Source organism: Rhinopithecus roxellana, chromosome 8 (assembly GCF_007565055.1).
Source record: "Rhinopithecus roxellana isolate Shanxi Qingling chromosome 8, ASM756505v1, whole genome shotgun sequence".
Lineage (NCBI taxonomy): Eukaryota > Metazoa > Chordata > Mammalia > Primates > Cercopithecidae > Rhinopithecus > Rhinopithecus roxellana.
The window spans coordinates 99,481,760-99,509,491 of record NC_044556.1 but is presented as its reverse complement, the minus strand read 5'-3'; the positions used below and the strand labels follow the sequence as shown (position 1 = coordinate 99,509,491).

The 27,732-nt window shown below is 39.5% G+C and overlaps 1 protein-coding gene across 5 annotated transcripts in view; it reads left to right on the top strand.

Annotated features, from left to right (window-relative positions):
• Positions 1-26,174, top strand: part of ARID4B (AT-rich interaction domain 4B) — a 162,102-nt gene extending 135,928 nt beyond the window's left edge. For 4 of the 5 annotated variants that reach the window (XM_010384652.2, XM_010384651.2, XM_010384649.2 and 1 more), the window contains 5 exons: positions 10,118-11,329; positions 14,858-14,971; positions 17,348-17,563; positions 19,918-20,064; positions 24,418-26,174. In XM_010384652.2, the coding sequence (XP_010382954.1) occupies positions 10,118-11,329; positions 14,858-14,971; positions 17,348-17,563; positions 19,918-20,064; positions 24,418-24,545 (1,817 nt within the window). In that variant the 3' untranslated portion in view covers positions 24,546-26,174. Of the gene's footprint in view, positions 1-10,117; positions 11,330-14,857; positions 14,972-15,842; positions 15,999-17,347; positions 17,564-19,917; positions 20,065-24,417 lie in introns of all 5 variants that reach the window. The other variant, XR_004058871.1, reaches the window with a different exon arrangement.
• Positions 26,175-27,732: the final 1,558 nt, after the last annotated feature.

Here is a 27,732-nt window from a genome sequence, read left to right as displayed (position 1 = left end):
TACTATATTTTTATTTGTTTACTCACCACTGTACTAATGAGGGCAATATTTTAAAATTGAGTTTTAAAACATTTTCCAATGTATCCTACATGTGAATAGTACGTGGAAAATACATGTATAGTTTAAAGAACAGTAATAATATGGGTACTAATATGTCTCCACAGTAGCTGTCAAATACTATTTACTTAAACATGTAGTATGTCTCCTCCCAGAAGTAATTATAGTCTGGACTTTTGTGTAATCCTTACTTTACTTTTCTTCAGAATGGAATTACCTATATTTATATTCCTAAGTAATTTTTATTTTACTTCATTTTTTTAGGGTGGTTTTTTGGTTTTGTTTTGGTTTTTTTTTTCTTTTTGAGGCAGAGTCTCACTCTGTTGCCCAGGCTGGAGTGCAGTGGTGCTATCACGACTCACTGCAGCCTTGACCTCCTGGGCCCAAGCGAACTTTCCTCCTCAGCCTCCTAAGTAGCTGGAACTACAGGTGTGTGCCACCATGCCAGGCTAATTTTTGTAGTTTTTGGAGAAATGGGGTTTCACCATGTTGCCCAGGCTTGTCTCAAACTCCTGGACTCAAGCAATCCAATCCACCTGCCTCAGCCTTCCAAAGTGTTAGGATTACAAGCGTGAGCCACTGCACCCAGCCTGTTTTTTAGTTTTTTAAAAACTGAGTAACAAGCATAAGCCTAGTTTCATAAGAAAGCGCAGTTGAAGACTTTTTGAGAATGTTACCTGAATAGAGATTCTAAGCCATACTCTGATTTCAGATTTAGCTTCTTTCTCTGAGAGTTTACAAAAGCCCCTCTAGAGAATTCAGTTGGACAGGTCATAAGCCAGTTCTGGTAAACATAGGGGTCCACTACAGTTAGAATATCTGACACATTTGGTAGGGGCATGGTGGCTCACGCCTGTAATCCCAGCACTTTTGGGGGCCAAGGTGGGCAGATTACCTGAGGTCAGGAGTTTGAGACCAGCCTGGCCAACATGGTGAAACCCCGTCTCTCCAAAAAAAAAAAAAATAATAATAATAATAAAAATTAGCCAGGTGTGGTGGTGGGCGCCTGTAATTCCAGCTTCTTGGGAGGCTAAGGCAGGAAAATCGCTTGAACCTGGGAGGCAGAGGTTGCAGTGAGTCAAGATCACACCATTGCACTCCAGCCTGGGCAGCAAGAGCAAAACTCCATCTTAAAAAAAAAAAAAAAAAAGAATATCTGACACATCTGACACATTCACAGTGGATGTTATGTGGGAGTGTGCTCAGTCATAGTAGCAGGCTACTCTGGTTCTCATTCTAGGCTTATGGTGATTTACCCCTATTTTTCACAAGTAGGTCAGAATGTTTTTGCTGGATAAAGTGATGTCATTAGCTGATCTAGGTAGTGGCACATAAGACATGGAAGGGAGAGCTGGAATTTCATTGAAACAAGATAAATATAAATTTTATAAACAAGATAAATATAGATTTTAAAATCCAGTCTGGTTCACTCAGGCATTCAAAGACTACACAGTGGCAGCAGGTAGCTTAATGACAATAGCCTGCAGTATGACTTTCTTTGGAAATAGCACTGCTCTTAGTCTGGACTGGCTTCCCTCTATGTCTGTTGCACAGCTATTTTCCTAGGGAGATCTCGTTTTAGGGATCTCCTTTAATGTAGTTCTTGGATTTCTTTGTTTTTGGCATCTCACGTTCCTGCCCACCCCTATACTTTCATTTTGGTGAAGCACATTCTGTAGTAGCTTCTTAAGAACAAGTGCATGAGAAGGAATTTTTAGAGATTGGCTGCATTTAAATATTTGTATTTAGTTTTGCAAATAATCTTTATTCTATTCATAGTTTGACTAGATTGGAAGTTTTTCCTTCAGTATTTTATTGGCAGTGTTGAATTGTTTTTTTTGCTTCCAGTGTTGCTTTTGTGAAGTCCAGAGCTCTTCCAACTCCTGATTCTTTGTGTGTGACTTGTTTTATTCTTCATTTTTTGCTTTTCCCTCTCTGGAATCTTTTTTTTTTTTTCTTTTTTTGAGATGGAGTCTCACTCTGTCGCCCAAGCTGGAGTGTAGTGGCACAATTTCGGCTTACTGCAACCTCTGCCTCCTGGGTTCTAGTGATTCTCCTGCCTCAGCCTCCCTAGTAGGTGGGATTGCAGGGACCTGCCAGCACACCTGGGTAATCTTCAGTATTTTTAGTAGAGATAGAGTTTCGCCATTTTAGCCAGGCTGGTCTTGAACTGCTGACCTGAAGTGATCAGCTCACCTCAGCCTCCCAAAGTGCCAGGATTACTGGCATGAGCCACCATACCCTGCTAGGAATCTTGAATCTTTTGTTTTTCATGTCCAAAAATTTCACTCTGAAATATATCTACACAAGGCCAAAGCAAGAGAACAGATATATCTGTAGCACACTTGGCTGTTCTCTTTTTTTAGCCTTGTGTGGATATATTTTCATCCCCTGTGATGTCTACTTGCTAGACTCTTTCATTCTAGCAACTTCTGTCTTTCTGTTCTAGGCAGTTTTTTTTGAATGATTTTCTTGATTATTTCCTCTCCTGCATTTTACTGTTCTCTCCCTTTTTATTTTTTATTCATTATTATTATTATTTTAAAAAATAATAATTATTTTTGAGATGAGGTGTCACTATATTGCCCAGGCTGGTCTCAAACTTCTGAACTCAAGCGATCTTCCTCTCTCAGCCTCCCAAAGTGCTAGGATTACAGGCATGAGCCACCGTGCCGGCCCCGCCAAATATTTCTTTTTTTTTTTTGATTGAGACTGTGTTTCACTATGTTCAGCCCAGGCTGTTCTCACACTTCTGGGCTCAAGCAGTCCTCCTGCCTCAGCCTCCCAAGTAGCTGGGTAGCTGGGGTTATAGGTGCATGACACTGCACTTGGCTGTTATCTTTCTTTGGCCAGCCATTATTTGATATTATGCCTTCTGTAATACACTCTAATATGCTCACATTTTAATTTCTTGCTTTTTATTAATTTTTTTGTCTTTTTCTTATTTCTTTGAAATTTTATCTGCTTTGTCTTTTAATCCTTTTGTTGACTTCTTGCTGTAATGTTTAATTTTTCAATTTTTTTTTTCTTGAGACTGAGTCTCACTGTGTCGCCTAGGATGGAGTGCAGTGGCGCGATCTTGGCTCACTGCAGCCTCCGCCTTCTGAGTTCAGGCTGCAACCCTCACCTTCCGAGTTCAAGTGATTCTCCTGCCTCAGCCTCCCGAGTAGCTGGGATTACAGGTGGTTGCCACAGCACCCAGCTAATTTTTTGTATTTTTAGTAGAGATGGGGTTTCACTATCTTGGCCAGGCTGATCTTGAACTCCTGACCTTGTGATCCACCCGCCTCAGCCTCCCAAAGTGCTGGGATTACAGATGTGAGCCATTGCGCCTGGCCTTTTAATGAATATTTTAAAATTAAACTAGTTTGATTTTTCAAGAGCTCTATTTTCTGTGTGTTTTGTACCACTCTGTTCTTATAGATGGACGCAATACCTTACCTTTCTGAGTTTGATCTTTCAAAGAATTTTATAATTTTTTTTTTTTTTTTTTTGCTATGTCAATTACCTCTAATTTGCTTTTTTTCTATTTTGTTGTTTTGAACTCTTCCCTATTAAGAATTTTTTTTCCTGGCTGTCTTAAGATTATGAAGGAAAGACTAAACTGATTTGGAAATTGCAAGCATATGGTTGGCACTTGTTGACCTTGAGTTTCACTATTATGTGATCTGGTTGGCCATTTCCTGGGGAATTAATAATATGAAGTCTTTAGGTCTTTTTCTCTTAGACTAGTTGGCTTCCAGAGAAAATAGTTCCAATCTCTTGACTGGAGGGTGGTAAGAGAATGGTTTCCAGTGTTCTAGGGTCTAGTTGAAGAACAGAGATTGGGGTGGGGGGATTCTTAATATTTAGATATGTTCATGAATTCCCCTAATTTCAGCATTACATCTGTACCTGTGCCTTCAACAGTTGTTAGCATCTTCCAGGCTAGGAGCCCTCTCCTACTATCTTCAGAGAATAAAGCTCTAGAAAGGCAGTCACCTTGCAACCTGAAATGAGGTGGGGATCTAGGCATCTAAGTAATTTTCAGTCTTCACCCATTGCTCCTTGTATGAGGCTCCCCACTGCCCTTTTTTATTTTCATAGGCACTAGGGCAGTCAGTAATTATTGAGGGTTCTATGGTAAACTGGGTTGGTTCTTGGCTTTCCTCACTGCTGGTGTGAGGTTTAGCCTTCTTTGGTGCCCTTCATTCATTCATCTGCTTTCTGACTTGCAAATTGTGTTGCTTTTCTCTATTTTTTCCCCATTTTTATAGGTTTATATCATTTCAGAAATTGCATTTTTATACCATATAGATGACATATTAGTATATATAGATACACACACAAACACACACACACATATATAAAATGCCCCAAACCCCCCCCCCCCCACATATTTATACTGTATGTGTAATATACACTCACATGTGTGCAGTCTTTTTACAGATGGGATCATTAACATATTACAAACTTTTTTCCCCCCAACTTAGTATAACTTATAAATCTTTCCAAATCAGCACATCCACATCTACTGTGGATCATACTTTATTTAATTAGTTTCTAACAAAAAGACATTTTGGTTACTTCCCATATTTTTCCTGTTAGTTCAACAATGAATATCATGTTTGCATACTTTTAACATTTTAAGTGCTCTCTTCATATTTTCTTTTTTCCTCAGTGAATTTTATTTTATTTTTGGCCACAGATCAAATTGCAGACATTTCAAATATTTCTGATTAATTAATGATCATCATATGAATGCATAGTTGTGTGTATATGTATACATAAAAATTTGATACCCCTTGTAAGTAGAGAACACAGACAGCTAAGATTCTATCCTCTTGTCCTGAGATGAGTTGGGAATAAAACTAGAGGTACAGTGGTAGTTGGAGTTCTGTGGAGAAATTGAATGTCTCCGGAGAATAATCTACATTCTGGCAGTGGAAATCCCCTAGAGTAAACTAGATCCCAGATGAATCACGTAAAGTCTGTCAGTTAATAAATCCGACTAACAGTAGTGCCAACCAAGTTTTAATAGGGCATTCTTGATCATCTCTTGTTAAACTCAGAGAACCTGCAGTATCTATAAAACAAGAATAAGCTGGGCGTGGTAGCTCACATCTGTAATCCCAGCACTTTGGGAGGCCAAGATGGGCAGATCACCTGAGGTCAGGAGTTCAAGACCAGCCTGACCAACATGGAGAAAACCCATCTCTACTGAAAAAAAAAAACCAGCCGGGCGTGGTGGCGCATGCCTGTAGTTCCAGCTACTTGGGAAGCTGAGGCAGGAGGATCGCTTGAACCCAGGAGGCGGAGGTTGTGGTGAGCCGAGATCACGCCATAGCACTCCAGCCTGGGCAACAAGAGTGAAATTCCCATCTGAAAAAAAAAAAAAAAAAAAAAGAAGTTGCATTGAAAAAGAACAAGAAAGACTTGGAGATAAAAATCTAAATTAGGCCGGGCGCGGTGGCTCAAGCCTGTAATCCCAGCACTTTGGGAGGCCGAGACGGGCGGATCACGAGGTCAGGAGATCGAGACCATCCTGGCTAATACGGTGAAACCCCGTCTCTACTAAAAAATACAAAAAACTAGCCGGGCGACGAGGCGGGCGCCTGTAGTCCCAGCTACTCGGGAGGCTGAGACAGGAGAATGGCGTGAACCCGGGAGGCGGAGCTTGCAGTGAGCTGAGAGCCGGCCACTGCACTCCAGCCCGGGCGGCAGAGCAAGACTCCATCTCAAAAAAAAAAAAAAAAAAAAAAAAAAAAAAAAAAAAAAATCTAAATTAGGCCAGGCACAATGTCTGACGCCTATAATCCCAGCCCAGCACTTTGGGAGGCCAAGGTAGGCAGATCACTTGAGCTCAGGAGTTCCAGACCACCTAAGCAACATGGTGAAACCCTGTCTCTACTAAAAATACTAAAATTAACCGGATGTGGTGCTTGGTGCCTATAATCCCAGCTGCTCAGAAGGCAGAAGCATGAGAATCGTTTGAACCCATACCACTGCACTCCAGTCTGGGCAACCAGAAACAAAAACAAAAACAAAAAATCTAAATTAAAATTCAGAAGAGCTGGGTACGGTGGCTCACGCCTGTAATCCTAGCACTTTGGGAGGCCAAGGCAGGTGGATCACCTGAGGTCAGGAGTTTGAGACCAGCCTGACCAATATGGTGAAACCCTGTCTCTGCTAAAAATACAAAAATTAGCTTGGCATGTGCCTCTAGTCCCAGTGATTGGGGAGACAGGAGAATTGCCTGAACTGTGGAGGAGGTGGAGGTTGCAGTGAACCGAGATCGTGCCATTGCACTCCAGCCTGGGCAACAGAGCAAGACTCTTGTCTCCAAAAAAAAAAAAAAAAAAAAAAAATTTCAGTAGAGCATTAAGAATTTTAAATGGAGGAAATCTTCAGAAAGTATAAAAAAAGCAGCGATGGAAATTTTCAAGAAAAGATAAGTTATATAGTGTATTAATCTAGGAAGGGGGAAGTATGAAAATAGAGGAGAGAGGCCAGGCTCTCTCACGCCTGTAATCCTGGCACTTTGTGAGGCCAGGCACTTTGTGACTCACGCCTGTAATCCTGGCACTTTGTGAGGCTGAGGCGGGCGGATCACGAGGTCAGGAAATCAAGACCATCCTGGCCGACACGGTGAAACCCTGTCCCTACCAAATACAAAAATTAACTGGGTATGATGGCAAGCGCCTGTAGTCCCAGCTACTCAGGAGGCTGAGGCAGGGGAATCGCTTGAACCTGGGAGGTGGAGGTTGCAGTGAGCTGAGATTGTGCCACTGCACTCCAGCCTGATGACAGAGCAAGACTCAGTCTCCAAAAAAAAAAAAAAAAAAAAAAAAAAAAAGCTAGTAACTAAAAGAAGAAAAATTCCAGAACTGACAGACACAAATCTTTACATTGAAATTGCTCACTAGGTACCTAATAAATTAATAGAGTGTCATACCATAGTACATCATTATGAAATTATAAAATACCAAGAATGAAAAAATCACCATGAAGGAATGAGAAACCAAATGAAAGTTATGGTTTATAACCCCTTAAGCAAAGAAGCAGTACATTCAGAAGGATTCAGAACTCTGAAGGAAACAATTTTTAACCTAGAATTCTGTACCTTGTTAAATAATCAATGAAGTTTGAGGGTAAGGATGTATTCATATATGTAAGGACAATGAATATTTACATTCCATGTACCTTTTAAAGGAAGCTACTCAATGGTGAGCTCTAGTACAGATGCGATAACCAAGGAAGAAGATGTGAGATTCAGTTAACAGTGGATCTAGCTCAAGAGAAAGCAGTGAGGAGGATTCCCAGGATGACAGCTGTTAGAGCAGACCCAGAGAGATACCACCCAGATGCTGTTGCAGAAAATAGCTCTCTAGGGTGCAGAGACTGGATGAATAAGGGGAAATTGGATACAATGCTTAATTTAATGAAATAAAATAACGTGAAAGAGATACAAAGGAAGATATAACATGCAGAAAAGTAGTTGGAAACTTTGAAAAATAAAAGGCTGTATAAGAAAGGAAGTTTATCAAATGTACTACTAATTTCTGCAGGGAACCACATTTACATGTATTATAAATACTATATTGTAAAAATGAAAGATAACTATATATAGGAAGGATGGTAGAGGGCAGATATGGGTGTTGATAAGAAAGAATCCCCATTGCTCATAGAGGATAAACTTTATAAATAAGTCAGCAGGCCAGGGACGTTGGCTCATACCTATAATCCCAGTGCTTTGGGAGATTGAGATGAGCAGATCACTTGGGGTCAAGAGTTCAAGATCAGCCTGGCTAAAATAATGAAACTTCATCTCTACTAAAAATATAAAAATAGCTGGGCATGGTGGTGTGTGTCTGTAGTCCCAGCTAGTTTGGAGGCTAAGGCAGGAGAATTGCTTGAACCTGGGAAGAGGAGGTTGCAGTGAACTGAGATCACACTGCCGCACTCCAGCCTGGGTGACAGAATGAGATTCCATCACACACACACACAAAAATAAATAAATAAAACAAATAGTATATTATTAATAGTAAGAGATGACTATAACAGATGTTAACACTTTGGAGGTGGAAAAAGATTTTTATCCTCTTGTTGGTTTTTCATTATGAGTCTAGATTTGTTTTTAATGATGTATATGTATTGTTTTTATAATTTTAAAAATGTAGCCATGCAGGCACACATTGTAAAGGTCAAATGTTTTAGCAATCTTAGTTATATCAGTTACGTTTTACATTTAATGAATTTAGCTAAAGAACATGCATGGATTTCTCAGAAGAGAGCTATAGTTAAGGTCGTAAGTTCTGGAGTTAAATAACTTAGCTTTAACTACTTTTGGGGATAGATTAACCTCTTAAATCCCAGTCCCCCCCTTTTTTTTTTTTTTTTTTTTGCTGTGTTTTGTTGTGTTGCTTTTGTTTGTTTTTCTTATTCATTTAAAACCCTAGTCTCTTAAACTATAAAGTGGGGCTGATAATGACATGTATCTCGTAGGGCTGTTGTGAGGAGTGAATGAGATGGTCTGTTCAAAGCGTGTCAAAGTAACCAGCATGTAGTAAGTTCTCAGGAAATGTTATCTTAAAATAATAATAAAATGATTTACCAGAATGAACACACCGAAGCAGTAAGTTCCATAATTAATTTTATACAAGTTAACAGTAACTAAAATTAATTTTATCTATTCTTTAAAGCATCATGGAAATCATTGATTACAAAATTATTGGATATTCATTATTACATTGAAAAATGAAGCTGGCCAGGTGTGGTGGCTCACGCCTTTAATCTCAGCACTTTGGAAGGCCAAGGTGGGCAGATTGCTTGAGCTCAGGAGTTCAAGATCAGCCTTGGCAACATGACGAGACCCTGTCTCTACAAAAAATACAAAAATTAGCCGGGTGTGGCACACCTGTAGTCCCAGCTACTTGGGAGGCTGAGGTGGGAGGATCATTTGAGCCCAGGGGGTTGAGGCTGCAGTGAGCCATGATAGTGCCTGGGGAATAGAGCAAAACCCTGTCTCAAAAAAAATAGAGAAAGAGAAAGAAAAGAAATAAAAGGCCGGGCGCGGTGGCTCAAGCCTGTAATCCCAGCACTTTGGGAGGCCGAGGCGGGCGGATCACAAGGTCAGGAGATCGAGACCATCCTGGCTAACATAGTGAAACCCCGTCTCTACTAAAAAGTACAAAAAACTAGCCGGGCGAGGTGGCGGGCGCCTGTAGTCCCAGCTACTCGGGAGGCTGAGGCAGGAGAATGGCATGAACCCAGGAGGCGGAGCTTGCAGTGAGCTGAGATCCGGCCACTGCACTCCAGCCTGGGCGACAGAGCGAGACTCCGTCTCAAAAAAAAAAAAAAAAAAAAAAAAAAAAAAGAAATAAAAAGAAGGGAGGGAGGGAAAGAAAATAAAACAAAAGAAAATGAAAGAAAAATGAGAGGCCAGGTGCAGAGGCTTGCTCCTGTGATCCCAGCTACCCAGGAGTCTGAGGAGGGAGGATCTCTTGAGCCTAGGAGTTTGAGGCTGAAGTGCGCTGTGATTGTGCCACTGCACTCCAGCTTCGTTGAGAGAGTGAGACCCTGTCTCTGATGAAAAGAAAAACGAAGGCTATAGTTTTATAAGAATATAAATAGTGAGCCGAGATCGAGCCACTGCACTTCAGCTTGGGTGACAAAGTAAGACTCCATCTCAAAAAAAAAAGAAGAATATAAACTTACAGGTAGTACAATCTGGGATTATATCCTGAGTCCACTATTTTCTTAGATATATTATGATAAAAATATTATACTCATAATAACTTGGAGAATCTTTTTTCTTTTTTATTTCCACTTTATTAAGGTATAGTTTACATAAAATTGATGACTTTTATGTTTAAAATTTGATGGGTTTTGACAAAAATATACAGTATTATAACCATCACTGTGATCATAATAGAACATTGTTTTGCATGTAACATAGAGATAAAAGCCAACGACCTCAGGTGGCTGTATACACAGGACTAATATATACAGTCCCTGGCACATAGAAGACATTGCTAGTGTTCTTATCATACTCATCATTTTTTTTTCTCTTATTTTCTAGCTTCTGAAAGTTCTGCTGAAGACAGTGAGCAGGAAGATGAGAGAGGTGCTCAAGACATGGATAATAATGGCAAAGAGGAATCTAAGATTGATCATTTGACCCACAACAGAAATGATCTTATTTCAAAAGAGGAACAGAACCCTTCATCTTTGCTAGAAGAAAACAAAGTTCATGCAGATTTGGTAATATCCAAACCAGTGTCAAAATCTCCAGAAAGATTAAGGAAAGATATAGAAGTATTATCTGAAGATACTGATTATGAAGAAGATGAAGTCACAAAAAAGAGAAAGGATGTCAAGAAGGACACAACAGATAAATCTTCAAAACCACCAATAAAACGTGGTAAAAGAAGGTATTGCAATACAGAAGAGTGTCTAAAAACTGGATCACCTGGCAAAAAGGAAGAGAAGGCCAAGAACAAAGAATCACTTTGCATGGAAAACAGTAGCAACAGCTCTTCAGATGAAGATGAGGAAGAAAAATCAAAAGCAAAGATGACACCAACTAAGAAATACAATGGTTTGGAGGAAAAAAGAAAATCTCTGCGGACAACTGGTTTCTATTCAGGATTTTCAGAAGTGGCAGAAAAAAGGATTAAACTTTTAAATAACTCTGATGAAAGACTTCAAAACAGCAGGGCCAAAGATCGAAAAGATGTCTGGTCAAGTATTCAGGGACAGTGGCCTAAAAAAACGCTGAAAGAGCTTTTTTCAGACTCTGATACTGAGGCTGCAGCTTCCCCACCCCATCCTGCCCCAGAGGAGGGGGCGGCAGAGGAGTCACTACAGACTGTGACTGAAGAGGAGAGTTGTCCACCCAGTGTAGAACTAGAAAAACCACCTCCAGTCAATGTCGATAGTAAACCCATTGAAGAAAAAACAGTAGAGGTCAATGACAGAAAAGCAGAATTTCCAAGTAGTGGCAGTAATTCAGTGCTAAATACCCCTCCTACTACACCTGAATCGCCTTCATCAGTCACTGTAACAGAAGGCAGCCGGCAGCAGTCTTCTGTAACAGTATCAGAACCACTGGCTCCAAACCAAGAAGAGGTTCGAAGTATCAAGAGTGAAACTGATAGCACAATTGAGGTGGATAGTGTTGCTGGGGAGCTCCAAGACCTCCAGTCTGAAGGGAATAGCTCGCCAGCAGGTTTTGATGCCAGTGTGAGCTCAAGCAGTAGTAATCAGCCAGAACCAGAACATCCTGAAAAAGGTGAGAAGGAAAATGTATATGTTGACATATTTTAGGATTTCCCCTCTTAAAGCTTCAATGATTTCACAGTATCTCTTGTTATAACGTGAGGCGATTAAGTGTCGTATTTGTGTGAACATGGTAAAAATGGAAATTTTAAAGGTAATTTGAAAATGAATAGTGGAATGCATTTAAAAGCTTGAGAAGGCTTTAATGTGCTTTGCTTGAGCCATCCATGACATTTTATTGTGGACCAGAACACATGCTAGAAATTGCACCCAGGCCCAAATCCAAACCTGTTTGAGAATTCATTATATGCAGTGGTTGACTATATGGCATGAGCAACTTAAATCTATTTCTGTAACATTGTTTTTGCAATTGTAATGTGCAGTTTCTCACAAACATTTTGATTTATTGACAGACCCCTCCACCCTTAACCAAATACTGTATATAGGGGTTTGGAGCAACCAACTGTCCAGGCACTGCTTTCCTCAGACAACCGTGTCAAACTGATTTTCAAGCCTGACTAACTTGTGTGAGTTTGTAAAGGAATTTGATGCTTTCTTAGATGCATAGCTTCCAAATTGAAGGACCAATGTGTACGTTAATAACCTACAATAATACTTTTTGATTTTCCGTGAAATTGTTAAAAGTGGAAATTCAAATCGGTACCTTCCCAAAGTATTAGTGCCTTTCGATGGTGCCATAGCCATACTTCTGTCATAATTTTTCGTATAAACCACTTCATTCAGGTATCTTTAAATCAGTATACTCTAGGCTGACACCTGGCTTTGGAACACACTTTTCCATTGTAAAGACAGAGCAGAGCACTAGGGTATGTTTTTTATATACCATAAAAGATTTTAGAATGCTAGCTTTAGGTTTTTAGCAGAGCTTAGAGAGATATGGTCTAGATCAAATTAGTTAATTCTGTGTTTTCTCAGGAATCTTGACTTAAAACATTTCTGTTTTAAAATAAATTAAAATATATTTGCAGTTAAATTGAAATGTTCTTTGCTTTTTTCACATTTACAAGTATAACTACTATGATTTTATCTGTGCCATACTATCTCATGGAACTGAACTATCCAGACATGACTAATTTTCAAAATGAAAGAATCCTTTATTTCAGAATATTAGACAGGCTTTCAACAATAAAATTTTACTGACCACGCCTGTAATCCCAGCACTTTGGGAGGTGGAGACGGGCGGATCACGAGGTCAGGAGATCGAGACCATCCTGGCTAACACGGTGAAACCCCGTCTCTACTAAAAAAAATACAAAAAACTATCCAGGCGAGGTGGCGGGCGCCTGTAGTCCCAGCTACTCGGGAGGCTGAGGCAGGAGAATGGCATAAACCCGGGAGGCGGAGCTTGCAGTGAGCTGAGATCTGGCCACTGCACTCCAGCCTGGGCAACAGAGCAAGACTCTGTCTCAAAAAAAATAAAAATAAAAAATAAAGAGACGATATCTTATCTGCTAATAGACTAAGTCAACACTGCCGTTTTGAATCTTACTCTTGACGAGGTTAATAATTATGGAATTTGAAAGCTACTCCTAAATTTAGGGTAATTTATATCTTTTTAGAAATAATTGGTTTTTTGTTTTATTTTTTGTTCTTTTGAGATAAGAGTTTTGCTCTTGTTGCCCAGGCTGGAATGCAGTGGTGCAGTCTTGGCTCACTGCAACCTCCGCCTCCCAGGTTCAAGAGATTCTCCAGCCTCAGCCTGCTGAGTATGTGGGATTAACGCCCAGCTAATTTTTGTATTTTGTTTAGTAGAAATAGGGTTTCACCATGTTGGCCAGGCTGGTCTTGAACTCCTGACCTCAGGTAATCCACCTACCTCAGCCTCCCAAAGAGCTAGAATTACAGGCATGAGCCACCACGCCCTGCCAGAAATAAATTCTTAAGCACCTATCTCACAGGGCCACATTTTAATAAATTTACTCACTATGAATATTGGAGAGTCCCCACTATATCACAAGTTAAAATGTAAGTTTTACTATTTAGATGTGGTTTTTTCCTCTTAATTTACTCTACATTGAAGGTTTTTATTTTTTAGCATCTGAGCACTTTAGAATTAAACTCTCTTGGAGAGAAACCTGACAGTTATGACTCTGTGCTTCAGTGTGGTCAATATCTGCGCCTCCTTCGTGTTTCACTTAAATTGTTATATTAAAATGACTTTAGGTGAGTTCACATACTTGGTGTAAAAAATAAAAAAGAAATAAATATTAAAAATTTAAAAAGGTATCAGGAAATGTTATAAGTAAGATTATATGACCCATTTTTATAAAAGGAAGTTGCAGACAGTTAATTACTTGTCCTGTTTTTGACCGAGGAAGTTAGGTTTTATACACAGAAGGTTGATTTAGTGTCTGACATTGGAACTGAATGGAGATAGTACTTTATTAGTCTCTGGAGAAAAAATGCTTATTTTATACAGTCTGAGAGATAACATATATGAATTAGACAGAAGTATAGCAGATGCTAAGGACCAGAAAAATGCTACAGTTGAGAGAAGTGATTCATCAGTGAAGCCTGGAACATCTTAGTGAAGATGTAGGACTTGGGCTAGTCCTTGAAGAAAAGGGAGACATTTATTTGTAATGTTTTGCAATAATTTCCCACTAAGAAGATGAGACGTGTTTTAGAACTACTATGTTGAATTTGTAAATGGTATGTGTGTTAACCAGGCAGCGTCCTGGGAGCTTAGTTATTTTTGAAATAAATTGATTAAAAAAACCAACTGTGAATTACTGCTAAAATTTACCCCATTAATATCATTATATCATTTTAAAAATTGTGTTAATATAAGACATAATGTCGTTAACATTTTAACCTGTGATTAAGTCTTTATATTTTGGTTTTATTGAATCTTAACAAATTTCAGTTTTTATTTTCAGCATATGCTTGTTTTTTAATTACTAGGCTCATAAAACTCCCAGTACTATATTAAGGACTATTTTCAATTTAGATCTGATTTTTTAAAGAAGGATGTGCATACTTTATTTCCCTTTGTAAAAACCCTGACTTTTGGCCGGGCGCGGTGGCTCAAGCCTGTAATCCCAGCACTTTGGGAGGCCGAGACGGGCGGATCACGAGGTCAGGAGATCGAGACCATCCTGGCTAATACAGTGAAATCCCGTCTCTACTAAAAAATACAAAAAACTAGCCGGGCGAGGTGGCAGGCGCCTGTAGTCCCAGCTACTCGGGAGGCGTGAGGCAGGAGAATGGCGTAAACCCCGGGGGGGCGGAGCTTGCAGTGAGCTGAGATCCAGCCACTGCACTCCAGCCTGGGCGATAGAGCGAGACTCCGTCTCCAAAAAAAAAAAAAAAAAAAAAAACAACTGACTTTTATTATGTACAAGAATTGAGCTTCCATTAATGACAGTTTATTAAAAAATTGTAATTTCTGTGACAATTTATAAATGTCATAAAGAACATGTAGTTTTAGATTGTTCTATGCTTCTAAAATGTGAAATTAATTTATACCTAGGAAATGTTGGATTTTATTTTGTGTTACTTAATTCCTTTCCCTTAATAGCCTGTACAGGTCAGAAAAGAGTAAAAGATGCTCAGGGAGGAGGAAGTTCATCAAAAAAGCAGAAAAGAAGCCATAAAGCAACAGTGGTAAACAACAAAAAGAAGGGAAAAGGCAGTAAGTGTGAAATCTCTAATTTTTAAAATATAAAAATAATACCCGATAATTTTTCCCCCAGTAAGAAAATGGTATTCAGGATATAGGATAGTACATTATTTTGATTTTGTCTGTACACAAAAAAAGTCACACAGATTCTGTAAGGCTACTTGCTTTAAAAAGAAAAAAAAACAACAACCATGCGTTAGGAGAAATACCTAATGTTAATGACGAGTTGATAGGTGCAGCAAACCAACATGGCGCGTGTATACCTATGTAACAAACCTGCACGTTGCACACATGTACCCTAGAACTTAAAGTATATAATAATAAAGAATTTCTGCAAAAAAAAAAAAAAAAAAACACAGGTTTTCTAATCTTAGGTAAATTCTAGTTTTAAGCAAGTTGGTGTTATTCAGTGGTGGTATGGATTGCTGATGAAAAATCAAGTAATCTGTTTTTGAAATAGTAGCCAATATACTATAAACATCAACATATTTGTTACCTTTGTGTTCCACAGTTATTTTCACTTGCTATAAAATGTATCACACATTGTGAAATGTTTCAACTATGTGTTATTTTTATTACAGTGAAATTGATCGCTTAGTAATTCTTCAAGGCAAAATCAGCATAGAAGTATAACAATCAAGATAACTTTAGAACTATAATTCCAACAACTCAGTCTACGACATTTATCTTTGGTACCCTATATTATGTGACCTGAGAGTAACTACAAACAATACTTTTTGCTAAGTATGCTCCAACTTTAGCAACGACTCCGTTCATCAATCCACAGAAAATATATATACTGTATTTCTTCTGAGGGCTGCACATTTTATCTCTTTTGTAGACAAAGTAAGAAGCAGAAAATATGTAAAGAATTTTTTTTCAGGTGCCCCACACTGACCTCCTGCTGCTCTTCCAGGAGACTCCTGCCACCTCCACTGCCTGACCTTTGCTAGCAGCCGGCTTGGCTGCACTTCAGTGCAGAAAAGGGTTATTCGGCCAGCTCCCCGAGGTTCTGCTGAGCCCATATGACTTCCAGGCGGTGAATATGGTGTCCCTGGGGCCCCGGGCGGCTGTGCTCAGCAAGGCCATGAAAGCCAGGCTGAGACAGTCCACTGCATAGAGTGGGGCCAACCCTTGGGTGGCTTAGCTAGGAGTTGCCAGGGGTTCCAGAGCAGCAGTGGGGGAGCTGGGAGGGAAGTTGTATATATGTGTCAACCAGTGGTGGAGTTTCTTTATTCCCAAAATTTCACAGTGGGAGGAGTTGCTGCTATCTGCCTTTACTATTTGGAATACTTTCTGGCTTTGAGAGTTTAACTGTTTTTTTTTTTGTTTTTTTGTTTTTTTTTTGGTGATGTTGTTAAGTGAAAAATCAGTAAATATATGCCAAATCAGTCAGTCATCAATTGTTTGGTGTAACTGGTAGGATATTTAAAGTGTTTTTTCTTTCACTGTGATGTTTTTGTCTTCAAGCGTTTACTATTTAAATGACATTTCCTAGGAGAGTTCATCTTCAATGAGTCATTTAGTATATTCATATAATACAGAGACACAGTGTTCTCCCATTTTACTTACTGGGCTTCTGCCATGGTAAATCAGAATGAGTAACCATTCTCAGAGAATAATTTAGTAACATGAATTAATTTTGATGGAATCTAAAGTAATACTTTATATCCAAAAAGAGGTTATCTATGGAAATAGTAATCCCATCACCTACCTGTCCACATGGTGAGCTGTCAAGGTCAGGTATTTCCATTTTAGTACTGAAGTTTACTTAGCAATAGCAGTTGTAACATAATTGTTACACAGACTTCTGAATTGTTCATAAAATACTGAATATTTTATTAGGGTGAAACTGATTATTTTAGTCAACCCACAGCATAGGAGTTACTTCAGAATAATTTCATTATACATGTCAAACTTCAGAGTTTATTCCCAAGGAATTCTTTATTGAATATGATGATTGTGCATCATTATTTGTTTGTGGCCAAAGGAGAAGGAAAGTGTTGCATATACCCAATGTTACACATTGATTGTAGAAGTTTCTACAATTAATCATTTTAAAAGAAGTTATATTTTACTTTATATATTAACATAATAGATTAAAAAGCCATTCAAATGATTACTGTATATTTGACAGTCTACCAAGCATAATGATAGATTAGTGTGAGTGATTTTAAAAATATATATATTATTGGCAGTTCAGGTAAGAAGTTTTTTGTTTTTGCTTTTCCTAAGATGCTGCTGCATTTGTATGTTATTTTCCAGATTTCTAGGCAAGTTGTTTTCTCTAGTACTAAATTCAAATGACTAATTTTAAATTATCTACTAAAATCTGTGACAAATTTATTATTATATTTTCGTTTATTAAATCTTTTCTTTCTTTTTCAGCAAATAGTAGTGATAGTGAAGAACTTTCAGCTGGTGAAAGTATAACTAAGAGTCAGCCAGTCAAATCAGTTTCCACTGGAATGAAGTCTCATAGTACCAAATCTCCCGCAAGGACACAGTCTCCAGGAAAATGTGGAAAGAATGGTGATAAGGATCCTGATCTCAAGGAACCCAGTAATCGATTACCCAAAGTTTACAAATGGAGTTTTCAGATGTGTAAGTGACATGTTAAATTGACAAGCATGCAGACTTCATCCTAGTAACTTGTTTTGTTTTGTTTTTTGAGACGGAGTCTCACTCGGTTGCCAGGCTGGAGTGCAGTGGTACCATCTTGGCTCACTATAATCTCTAGCCTCCTGGGTTCAAGCCATCCTCCTGCCTCAGCCTCCCGAGTAGCTGGGATTACAGGCAAGCACCACCACACCCAGCTAATTTTTTTGTGTTTTTAGTAGAGACAGGGTTTCACCATGTTGGCCAGGATGGTCTCCATTTCCTGACCTCATGATCCACCCACCTCGGCCTCACAAAGTGCTGGGATTACAGGCATGAGCCACCGCGCTAGCCTTTTTTTTTTTTTGAGATAGAGTGTGTCACCGAGGCTAGAGTGCAGTGCAGTGGCATAGTCTCTGCTCACTGCAGTCTCCCTGGTTCAAATGATTCTCCTGCCTCAACCTCCCGAGTAGTTGGGATTACAGACGCCCACCACTACACCCGGCTAATTTTGTTGTTGTTGTATTTTTAGTGGACGTAGGGTTTCACCATGTTGGCCAGGCTGGTCTCGAACTCCTGACCTCAGGTGATCCTCCCCCCTCAGCCTCGCAAGGTGCTGGGATTTCGGGCATGAGCCACCATGCCCAGCCCCAGTTCTAGTAACTCTTCATGCTAATACTCTGAAAAAGAGACTCTACCAAACTTAATAGATGTATTAATGAATTGCAATGTATAGACCTTATTTGGATCCTGATTTGAATAAATAAATTGGTTAAAGAAAAATTTTAAGGCAGTTGAGGCAAATATCAACACTGACTAGATATTTCTGATATGACATAGGTAATTTGATTTAAAATTATCTGGTGTTAGGGGTCAGGAATGGATAGGGGTGCAGATGATACAAGTTTTGCCATAAATTGATGATTACTGAAGCTGGATGATGAGTACATGGGGTTCACTATCCTTCTGTCTATACTTTCGTATATGTGAGAAAACTTCATAAATCTTCATTTAAAAAAAGATACATATATATATATATATATGTATGTGTGTGTGTGTGTATTTTAAATAGAGACGAGGTCTCACTATGTTGCCCAGGCTAGTCTTGAACTCTTAAGCTCAAGACTGAGCTGATCCTCCCAACTCTGCTTCCCAAAGTGCTAGTATTACAAGTGTGTAATACCACACGTCACACCAGCCAATATGTATATTTTTAAAATACTACTCTAGAGTTTTTCACACAAGGAAATACCTTAAGTATTCTTAGGAGATTGAAGATTGCTTTAGAGCTTTTTAAAATTGCCTTCTAATTTAAATGTTTCACACACTCTTTAAAAAAACCTAAAAAGTAACAGAGAACAGAAGAGAAAAATTTATCCACAGTGTTGTTACTCAAAAAATGTGTACAATTTAGCATTTTGCTGTCTTTCCAGGTTTTTTGTTTTGTTTTTATATTTTTGTTTTTTTAGACAGAGTCTCACTCTGTTGCCCAGGCTGGAGTGCAGTGGCATGATCTGGGCTCACTCCAACCTCCACTTCACGAATTCAAGTGATTCTCCTGCCCCAGCCTACCAAATAGCTGGGATTACAGGCACCCGCCACCATGCCTGGCTAATTTTTGTATTTTTAGTTGAGATAGGGTTTCACCATCTTGGCCAGGCTGATATCGAACTCCTGACCTCGTGATCTGCCCGCCTCGGCCTCCCAAAGTGCTAGGATTACAGGTGTGAACCACCGTGCCCGGCCCCGGTTTTATTTTTAAGTGTGATTTTTTTACTGTGGTGATACTGTATATGGATGTGGATATAGGTAGATCTTAAGGTGTTTAATTCTGTACATATTCATTCAACAAATAATGGCCGGGCGCGGTGGCTCAAGCCTGTAATCCCAACACTTTGGGAGGCCGAGGCGGGTGGATCACGAGGTCAGGAGATCAAGACCATCCTGGCTAACATGGTGAAACCCCGTCTGTACTAAAAATACAAAAAACTAGCTGGGCATGGTGGCGGGCACCTGTAGTCCCAGCTACTCGGAGGCTGAGGCTGGAGAATGGTGTGAACCCGGGAGGCGGAGCTTGCAGTGAGCCGAGATCGCGCCACTGCACCCCAGCCTGGGCGACACAGCAAGACTACGTCTCAAAAAAAAAAAAAAAAAAAAAAAAAAAACAAATATTGTGCATTTATTATGTGCCAGGCATTGTTCTAGGCTAGATAAAAAATTTGGAAAACAAATATTTTGGAAGCCTTAGTTTTTTAGTTTATCTGCCTCAACCTTATTCAACAACCATGTTCTGTGTTCTCTCCTTTATATGTTAAAATTTTCTTAAAAAACGTCTATTAATGAAAACTTTAAATTTATAGCGGACCTGGAAAATATGACAAGTGCTGAACGCATCACAATTCTTCAAGAAAAGCTTCAAGAAATCAGAAAACATTATCTGTCATTAAAATCTGAAGTAGCTTCCATTGATCGGAGGAGAAAGCGTTTAAAGAAGAAAGAGAGAGAAAGTAAGTGTTTTTACTTTACTTTTATTTATTTATTTATTTATTTATTTGGAGATGGAGTTTTGCTCTTGTTGCCAGGCTGGAGTGCAGTGGCGCAATCTCGGCTCACTGCAACCTCCACCTCCTGGGTTTAAGCAGTTCTCCTATCTCAGCTTCCCAAGTAGCTAGAATTACAGGCGTGCACCACCAAGCCCGGCTGATTTTGTATTCTTTAGGTAGAGACAGGGTTTCGCCAGGTCAATCAGGCTGGTCTTTAACTCCTGACCTCAGGTGATCCACCTGTCTTGTCCTCCCAAAGTGCTAGGATTACAGGCGTGAGCCACAGTGCCTGGTCAGTATTTTTACTTTATTTAACATAAACCAGAATTTCTCACTCTGCAGTTAGACTGTCATGACTTCATATCTGTCTGTTTTCAGGCAAATTCTTTAATTTCTTTGTCTTATTTTCCTCATCTCTAAAGTGAAATAATTTGTCTCAAATAAAAACAATTATTTCAGATCATAATATTCACTCATAGAGTTTATACTCTACCAAAAACATCCTAATAAGATAATTTCAGATAGTGAAAGCACCATGAAGAAAATACAGTGATGTTAAGGCACTGATTGGATGAGTTACTTTAGATTACAAATGGTCAGCATATTTTTGTTGACACCTGAATGACACGAGGAAGTGAGATAAATTAAAATCTGGGAGGAGGCCGGTCACAGTGGTTCACGCCTATAATCCCAGCACTTTGGGTGGGTGGATTGCGTGAGGTCGGGAGGTCGAGACCAGCCTGGCCAACATAGTGAAACCCTGTCTCTACTAAAAATACAAAAAATTAGCTGTGTGTTGTGGCAGGCGCCTGTAATCCCAGCTGCTTGGGAGGCTGAGGCAGGAGAATTGCTTGAATCCAGGAGGCAGATGTTGCAGTGAACCAAGATCATGCCATTGCACTCCAGCCTGGGCGACAAGAGCTGAACTGTCTCAAAAAAAAAAAAAAAGAAAAGACATCTATCCAGAAACTCCTTCTAAACAGTGTTTTGTAAATATAGTCACCACAAATTCTTTATAATGAATGCTTTTGCTAAATAGAGCCTCTCTACTGGGTTAGCATTAAAAGTCAGTTCCTAAATACTATTTTAAGAAAAATCCATAGAAAAATGCTTATCCTGGTTACCAAAGAAATGCAAATAAAATAAGGTATCATTCCCTTTTTTTTTTTTTTTGAGATGGAATTTCACTCAGTTGCCCAGGCTGGAGTGCAGTGGCGTGATCTCAGCTCATTGCAACCTCTGCCTCCCGGGTTCAAGTGATTTTCCCGCCTCAGCCTCCCGAGTGGCTGGGATTACAAGCGTGCCGCCACGCCCGGCAAATTTTTGTATTTTTTAGTAGAGACGGGGTTTCACCATGTTGGCCAGGATGCAGGATGGGCTCGATCTCTTGACTTCCTGATCTGCCCGCTTGGGTCTCCCAGAGTGCTGGGATTACAGGCGTGAGCCACTGCGCCCGGCCCAAATAAGGTATCATTCTTACCAAAAAAATTAAAACTAAAAGCAATGCAGGAACAGTATAGTGAAATTCATATAAGTTATGAGTTGTAAATATAGTAGAATACTACTCAACTTTGAAAAGAAAAAGATCTGTATGTAGTGATATGGTACAATCTCTTAAAATGTATTGTTTAAACAAAAGACACTGAACTGTGCTTCCACTTGTGTTTTGTTTTTGTTTTTGTTTTTGTTTTTTGAGACGGAGTCTCGGTCAGTCACCAGGCTGGAGTGCAGTGGCGCGATGTCGGCTCACTGCAATCTCTGCCTTCCGGTTCACGCGATTCTCCTGCCTCAGCCTCCCGAGTAGCTGGGACTACAGGTGTATGCCGCCATGCCCAGCTAATTTTTGTATTATTATTATTATTATTATTATTATTATTGACACGGAGTCTTGCTCTGTTACCCAGGCTGGAGTGCAGTGGCACAATCTCGACTCACTGCAAGCTCCACTTCCCGGGTTGATGCTATTCTCCTGCCTCAGCCTCACAAGTAGTTGGGACTATAGGCGCCTGCCACCACGCCTGGCTAATATTTTGTATTTTTAGTAGAGACTGAATTTCACGGTGTTAGCCAGGATGGTCTCGATCTCCTGACCTGGTGATCCACCCACCTCGGCCTCGCAGAGTGCTGGGATTACAGGCAGTGAGCCACCGTGCCCGGCCTCCACTTGTGTTTTTTTTTTTTTTTTTTTGAGACGGAGTCTCGCTCTGTCGCCCAGGCTGGAGTGCAGTGGCCGGATCTCAGCTCACTGCAAGCTCCGCCTCCCGGGTTCACGCCATTCTCCTGCCTCAGCCTCCCGAGCAGCTGGGACTACAGGCGCCCGCCACCTCGCCCGGCTAGTTTTTTGTATTTTTTAGTAGAGACAGGGTTTCACCGTGTTAGCCAGGATGGTCTTGATCTCCTGACCTCATGATCCGCCCGTCTCGGCCTCCCAAAGTGCTGGGATTACAGGCTTGAGCCACCGCGCCCGGCCCACTTGTGTTTTTAAAGGTGTTGCTATATCTACATATTTTAAATTTGTATATCATATCTCTAGATTCTAGAGGGAAAATTCCTATAGAACAGGGGTTGCAAACATTTTCTGTAAAGAGACAATAAATACGTTAGGTTTTGTGGGCCATATGGTCTCTGTAGAAACTACTTATCTCTGCCATACTAAGTGTGAAATCTCCCATAGGCAATATGTAAACAAATAGGCATGCTGTGTTCCAATACAATTTTCTTTCCAAAGACAAGTAAGCCAGATTTGCCCCTGGGGTGGTTTTTTGCCAGCCTTTCTTCTAGAGTTATAATGAATATGAAGCAACTGGTAACAATGGGGAGGGGAATTTGGGTGATGAGGAGGTTCCTGGATGAGAGGGATATTTACTTTTCTATCTTATTACCCCTATACTGAATGAATTTTTTAAATCTGTGCATGTATTTAAAAATATTATGTTATGAATACTAATTTATAATAATGAGAGAGGCCGAGCACGGTGGCTCACGCCAGTAATTCCAGCACTTTGGGAGGCCGAGGCAGGCAGATCACCTGAGGTCAGGAGTTCGAGACCAGCCTGGCCAACATGGCGAAACCCCATCTCTACTATAAATACAAAAATTAGCTGGACATGGATGTGCATGCCTGTAATCCCAGCTACTCAGGAAACTGAGACAGGAGAATTACTTGAACCCGGGAGGCAAAGGTTGCAGTGAGCCGATATTGCATTGCTGCAGGCCAGCCTGGGCAATAGAGCAAGACTCCATCTCAAAAAAACAAAACAAAAACAAAACAAAACAAAACAAAACAAAAAAACAAAAAGAAAGAAAGAAAAAGGAGGCTGAAGCAGGAGAATGGCGTGAACATAGAAGGCGGAGCTTGCAGTGAGCCGAGATTGCACCACTGCACTCCAGCCTGGGTGACAGAGCTAGACTCCGTCTCAAAAAAAAAACAAACAGGCCAGGCGTGGTGGCTCACGCCTATAATCCCAGCACTTTGGGAGGCTGAGACAGGTTGATCACGAGGTCAGGAGATTGAGACCATCCTGGATAACATGGTGAAACCCCGTCTCTACTAAAAATACAAAAAAAATTAGCCGGGCGTGGTGGCGGGCGCCTGTAGTCCCAGCTACTCGGGAGGCTGAGGCAGGAGAATGGCATGAACTCGGGAGGCAGAGCTTGCAGTGAGCCAAGATCGCGCCACTGCACTCCAGCCTGGGCAACAGAGCAAGACTCTGTCTCAAAAAAAAAAAAAAAAAAAAAAAAAAAAAAGACATGAGAGACTTTCTCTGATGAAAATAACGAATGTGTTATTTGCTTTGTAAACCTAGTGGAGGAGAATGCAACAGTTGAGCTATGCACTGTTTTGGTCCAATTTGAAGAAGCAATTAAGCTTCCCATTCTCGTCACCATTTACATGTACAAGAAAACTCCCAAGTACAGAAGGATGGAGGAATTAGGAGGGGATAAAAGATTTTTGGATGGATTGCAGATTTTTCCTGTTTTGATACTTGTTTCACTATTACAAAAAGTGTATTCTATATTTTATTTCTGTGTCTTGTAGACTAGGCACAGTTCTTTCCCTCTTTGACCCACAGAGGAGCCTTCCCTGGTCTATCCTTTTCATTACTTCTGTAGTTGGGCACTATCTAGCTTCTTGAGCTACACTAGCTTTTCCTTTCTTTACATTGTGGTACTGTGAGAATTGACCACTGTTGTTGTAAGCTAAATGATTTTGGAGAATATAATGGAATTTTAGTTCAGAGGACTAGTATTTTCTTTCTGTCTATTGTTGGACATACATTTTTATTAAGCTCTTGGTTTGGTCTCCCTTTTCCTTAGGTGCTGCTACATCCTCGTCCTCTTCTTCACCTTCATCCAGTTCCATAACAGCTGCTGTTATGTTAACTTTAGCTGAACCATCAATGTCCAGCGCATCACAAAATGGAATGTCAGTTGAGTGCAGGTGACAGCAGGACTTGCTAAAGCACTTTGCACTTAATGGCTGTTGAGAGCCACTTTTTTTTTATACTGCACAGTGGCACAAAATATCAGACAAGCACTATTTTATATTTAAAAATTGTTTCTTGACAAGCTGACTTGGCACTTAAGTGCACTTTTTTATGAAGAAAAAGTACAATGAACTGCTTTTCCTCAAGCAATAATTGTTTCCAACTTGTCTGGGAATTGTGTGTCTGGTAACTTGAAGGCCTTCCACTGTGGCAAATGGAGGCTTTTCACTGCCTGTAGAGACAATACAGTAAGCATAGTTAAGGGGTGGGTCCGAACATGTTAAGATAACTTACTGTATATGTATTCCCTTGTATTTTGTTAAAGCTGGAACATTTGATATTTTTCCATTTATTTATGAAAAAATATGAACCTATTTTCATTTGTACAAGGTAATTGTTTTTTAAAGCAAGTCACCTTAGGGTGGCTTTAATTGTATAAGTCAAGCACATGTAATAAATTCAAAACCTGCAGTTAACAGGATATCAGACATCAATCCTGGTAACCAAATATTAAAGATTCTCTTTAAAATAAAAAGACTGAACATGTTTACAGGTTTGAATTAGGCTAAAAGGTCTTGCAGTGGCTTTTCATGCCCCTTCAAATTGGAATGGAACTACTGTACTTTGCCATTTTTCTATAAATCAGTATTTTTTTTTAATTTTGATATAATACATTGTGTGAAAAAAGAAAATGGCTAATAAACTGTATTAAATCTTAAACAATGTATAAAGATTGTACTTAGCCAGTTCAAAGTGTATATTTATTCATAATGAATTATAACAGTTATATTTTTGTGTTTTCTTGTAAATGTTTCTTTTCCCTTAAATACAGATAATTCATTTGTATTGCTTATTTTATTATGAGCTACAACAAAAGGACTTCAGGAACAAGTAATGTATTAGTATGGTTCAAGATTGTTGATACGAACTGTCTCAAAAGGATGGTGGTTATTTTAAATATAAATAGCTAATGGGGGTGGTAGGCCTTTAAAATTAAATGCCTTGTATAGAATCCAAAATGAATGCAAAATTGTTTTCACTTGTATTGACTTTATGTTGTATGATTCCAATCTCTGTTCTGTTTGGCACTTGTATTTAATTCTTCACCTTTGTAAGACATTTGTATATTGCGGATGTGTTCATTCAAGCTATTTAATACCTGGCACTGTTAATACACAGTACTTTATTGTACAGACTGTTTTACTGTTTTAATTGTAGTTCTGTGTACTTTTTTTGGATGGGGCTGGCATGTTTTATTTGTTTCTGGCAATACGACGTGAGAATTTCAATGCGTTTTGTTGTAGATGCTAACGTGTCAGAATCCTTTACATTCAACTTTTCTAAGAAAAGCATTTTCAGTCTTGTAGTGTGTGCTTACAGTAACTAATTTTGTTGAAAATGGTTTCAAGTTATTCAAATTTGTACAGGACTGTAAAGATTTGACAGCAAAATGTTGAAGAAAAAGCTTATAGAATAAAAGCTATAAAGTATATATTAGGATCTGCAAACAATGAAGAATTATGTAATATATTGTACAAATGTAAGCAAAGGCTCTGAAATAAAATGCCATAGTTTGTGAATCCTTGATTTTTGTTTCTAAAAGATTTAGTAATTTTAGTTCATTTCTGTATGTGATGACTGACTGGAACATACATATCCAGCATGTATTATCACGGGATTAATTGATACACAAAAAAGGGAAGATTCTACCTATGAAAATTGAAAGTCCATTAACCAGATAAGGAATGTATTAGACATTCTTTTTTTTTGGACATGGAGTCTTGTTCTGTCACCCAGGCTAGAGTGCAGTGGCGCAATCTCAGCTCACTGCAACTTCCACCTCCTGGGTTCAAGCAATTCTCTAGCTTCAGCCTTCCACGTAGCTGGGATTATAGGCACCTGCCAGCACGCCTGGCTAATTTTTGTATTTTTAGCAGAGACGATGTTTCACCATACTGGTCAGGCTGGTCTCAAACTCCTGACCTCATGTGATCCACCCACCTTGGCCTCCCAGTGTGCTGGGATTACAGGCATGAGCCACCGCACCCGACCTAGGCATTCTTTTATCTTTGCATACACTATTTTGCTTTAGTCTGAATTTAAATATTTTTCTTATCACTTGGAGAATTGTCCAGATTAGAAAATTATTATTTTTTTATTTAACACTTGAAACCATTACCACCAGCAGCTTTTAAAAAATTTTTAATTTAGACCCTTCTGGGTCTTTTATACTTCAGTGTATTCTATTGCACATTGCAATCATCTGGACATTGTTAAAAGTATATTCAGTACTCACACCCCACTCCCAAGGAGTTATATTTAATTGGTTGGGGGTAGTACCTGGATGTTGATCTTTAATTTTTAAGGGTCTCCAGTGGTATTAATATGCATCTGGGTTGAGAAACACTGCTTTGCCGCAGACTTTTAAAAATCCATAATCTAGTTTTTTTGGCCCGACTTACTGGACTTTCTACCAAAAGAAAACCTTTAATACAAAGGCCAGGCGTGGTGGCTCAATACCTGTAATCCCAGCACTTCGGGAGGTTGCGGCGGGTGGATCACCTGAGGTCAGGACAAAACCAGCCTGACGAACATGGTGAAACACTGTCTTTACTAAAAATGCCAAATTAGCTGGTCATGGTGGCACATGCCTGTAATCCCAGCTACTAGGGAGGCTGAGGCAGGAGAATCGCTTGAACCCAGGAGGTGGAGGTTGCAGTGAGCCGAGATTGCACCACTGCACTCCAGCCTGGGCAACAAGATCAAAACTGAGTCTCAAAAAAAAAAAGGAAATAAACTTTTTTAAGGCCTAGAAAGCTCAAATACATATTTTTTAAAGCAACTTTGTGGTGGCCCTTTATTTTCACAAAAATTAGTTTAAGGGATGATCTTTTAAATCTGTGGAACGATGCTTCCCAAAAGGAATTCCTAGAATACTGGTCCCTGGAAATGCTCTGGGAATTTATAACCAAATATATTTTGGGAAATCTATGTATAACACATTCTTTTCTTAGAGAATCACAGTGTTTGCATATTAAAAACTTCGAGAGAAGGCCTGTGAAGAGATACCTGCCTAAATAACCTTTTACCCTACTGTTTTCAATCCTACCTAATCATGAAACCCTGTTTTTTGAGGAGCTTTTAA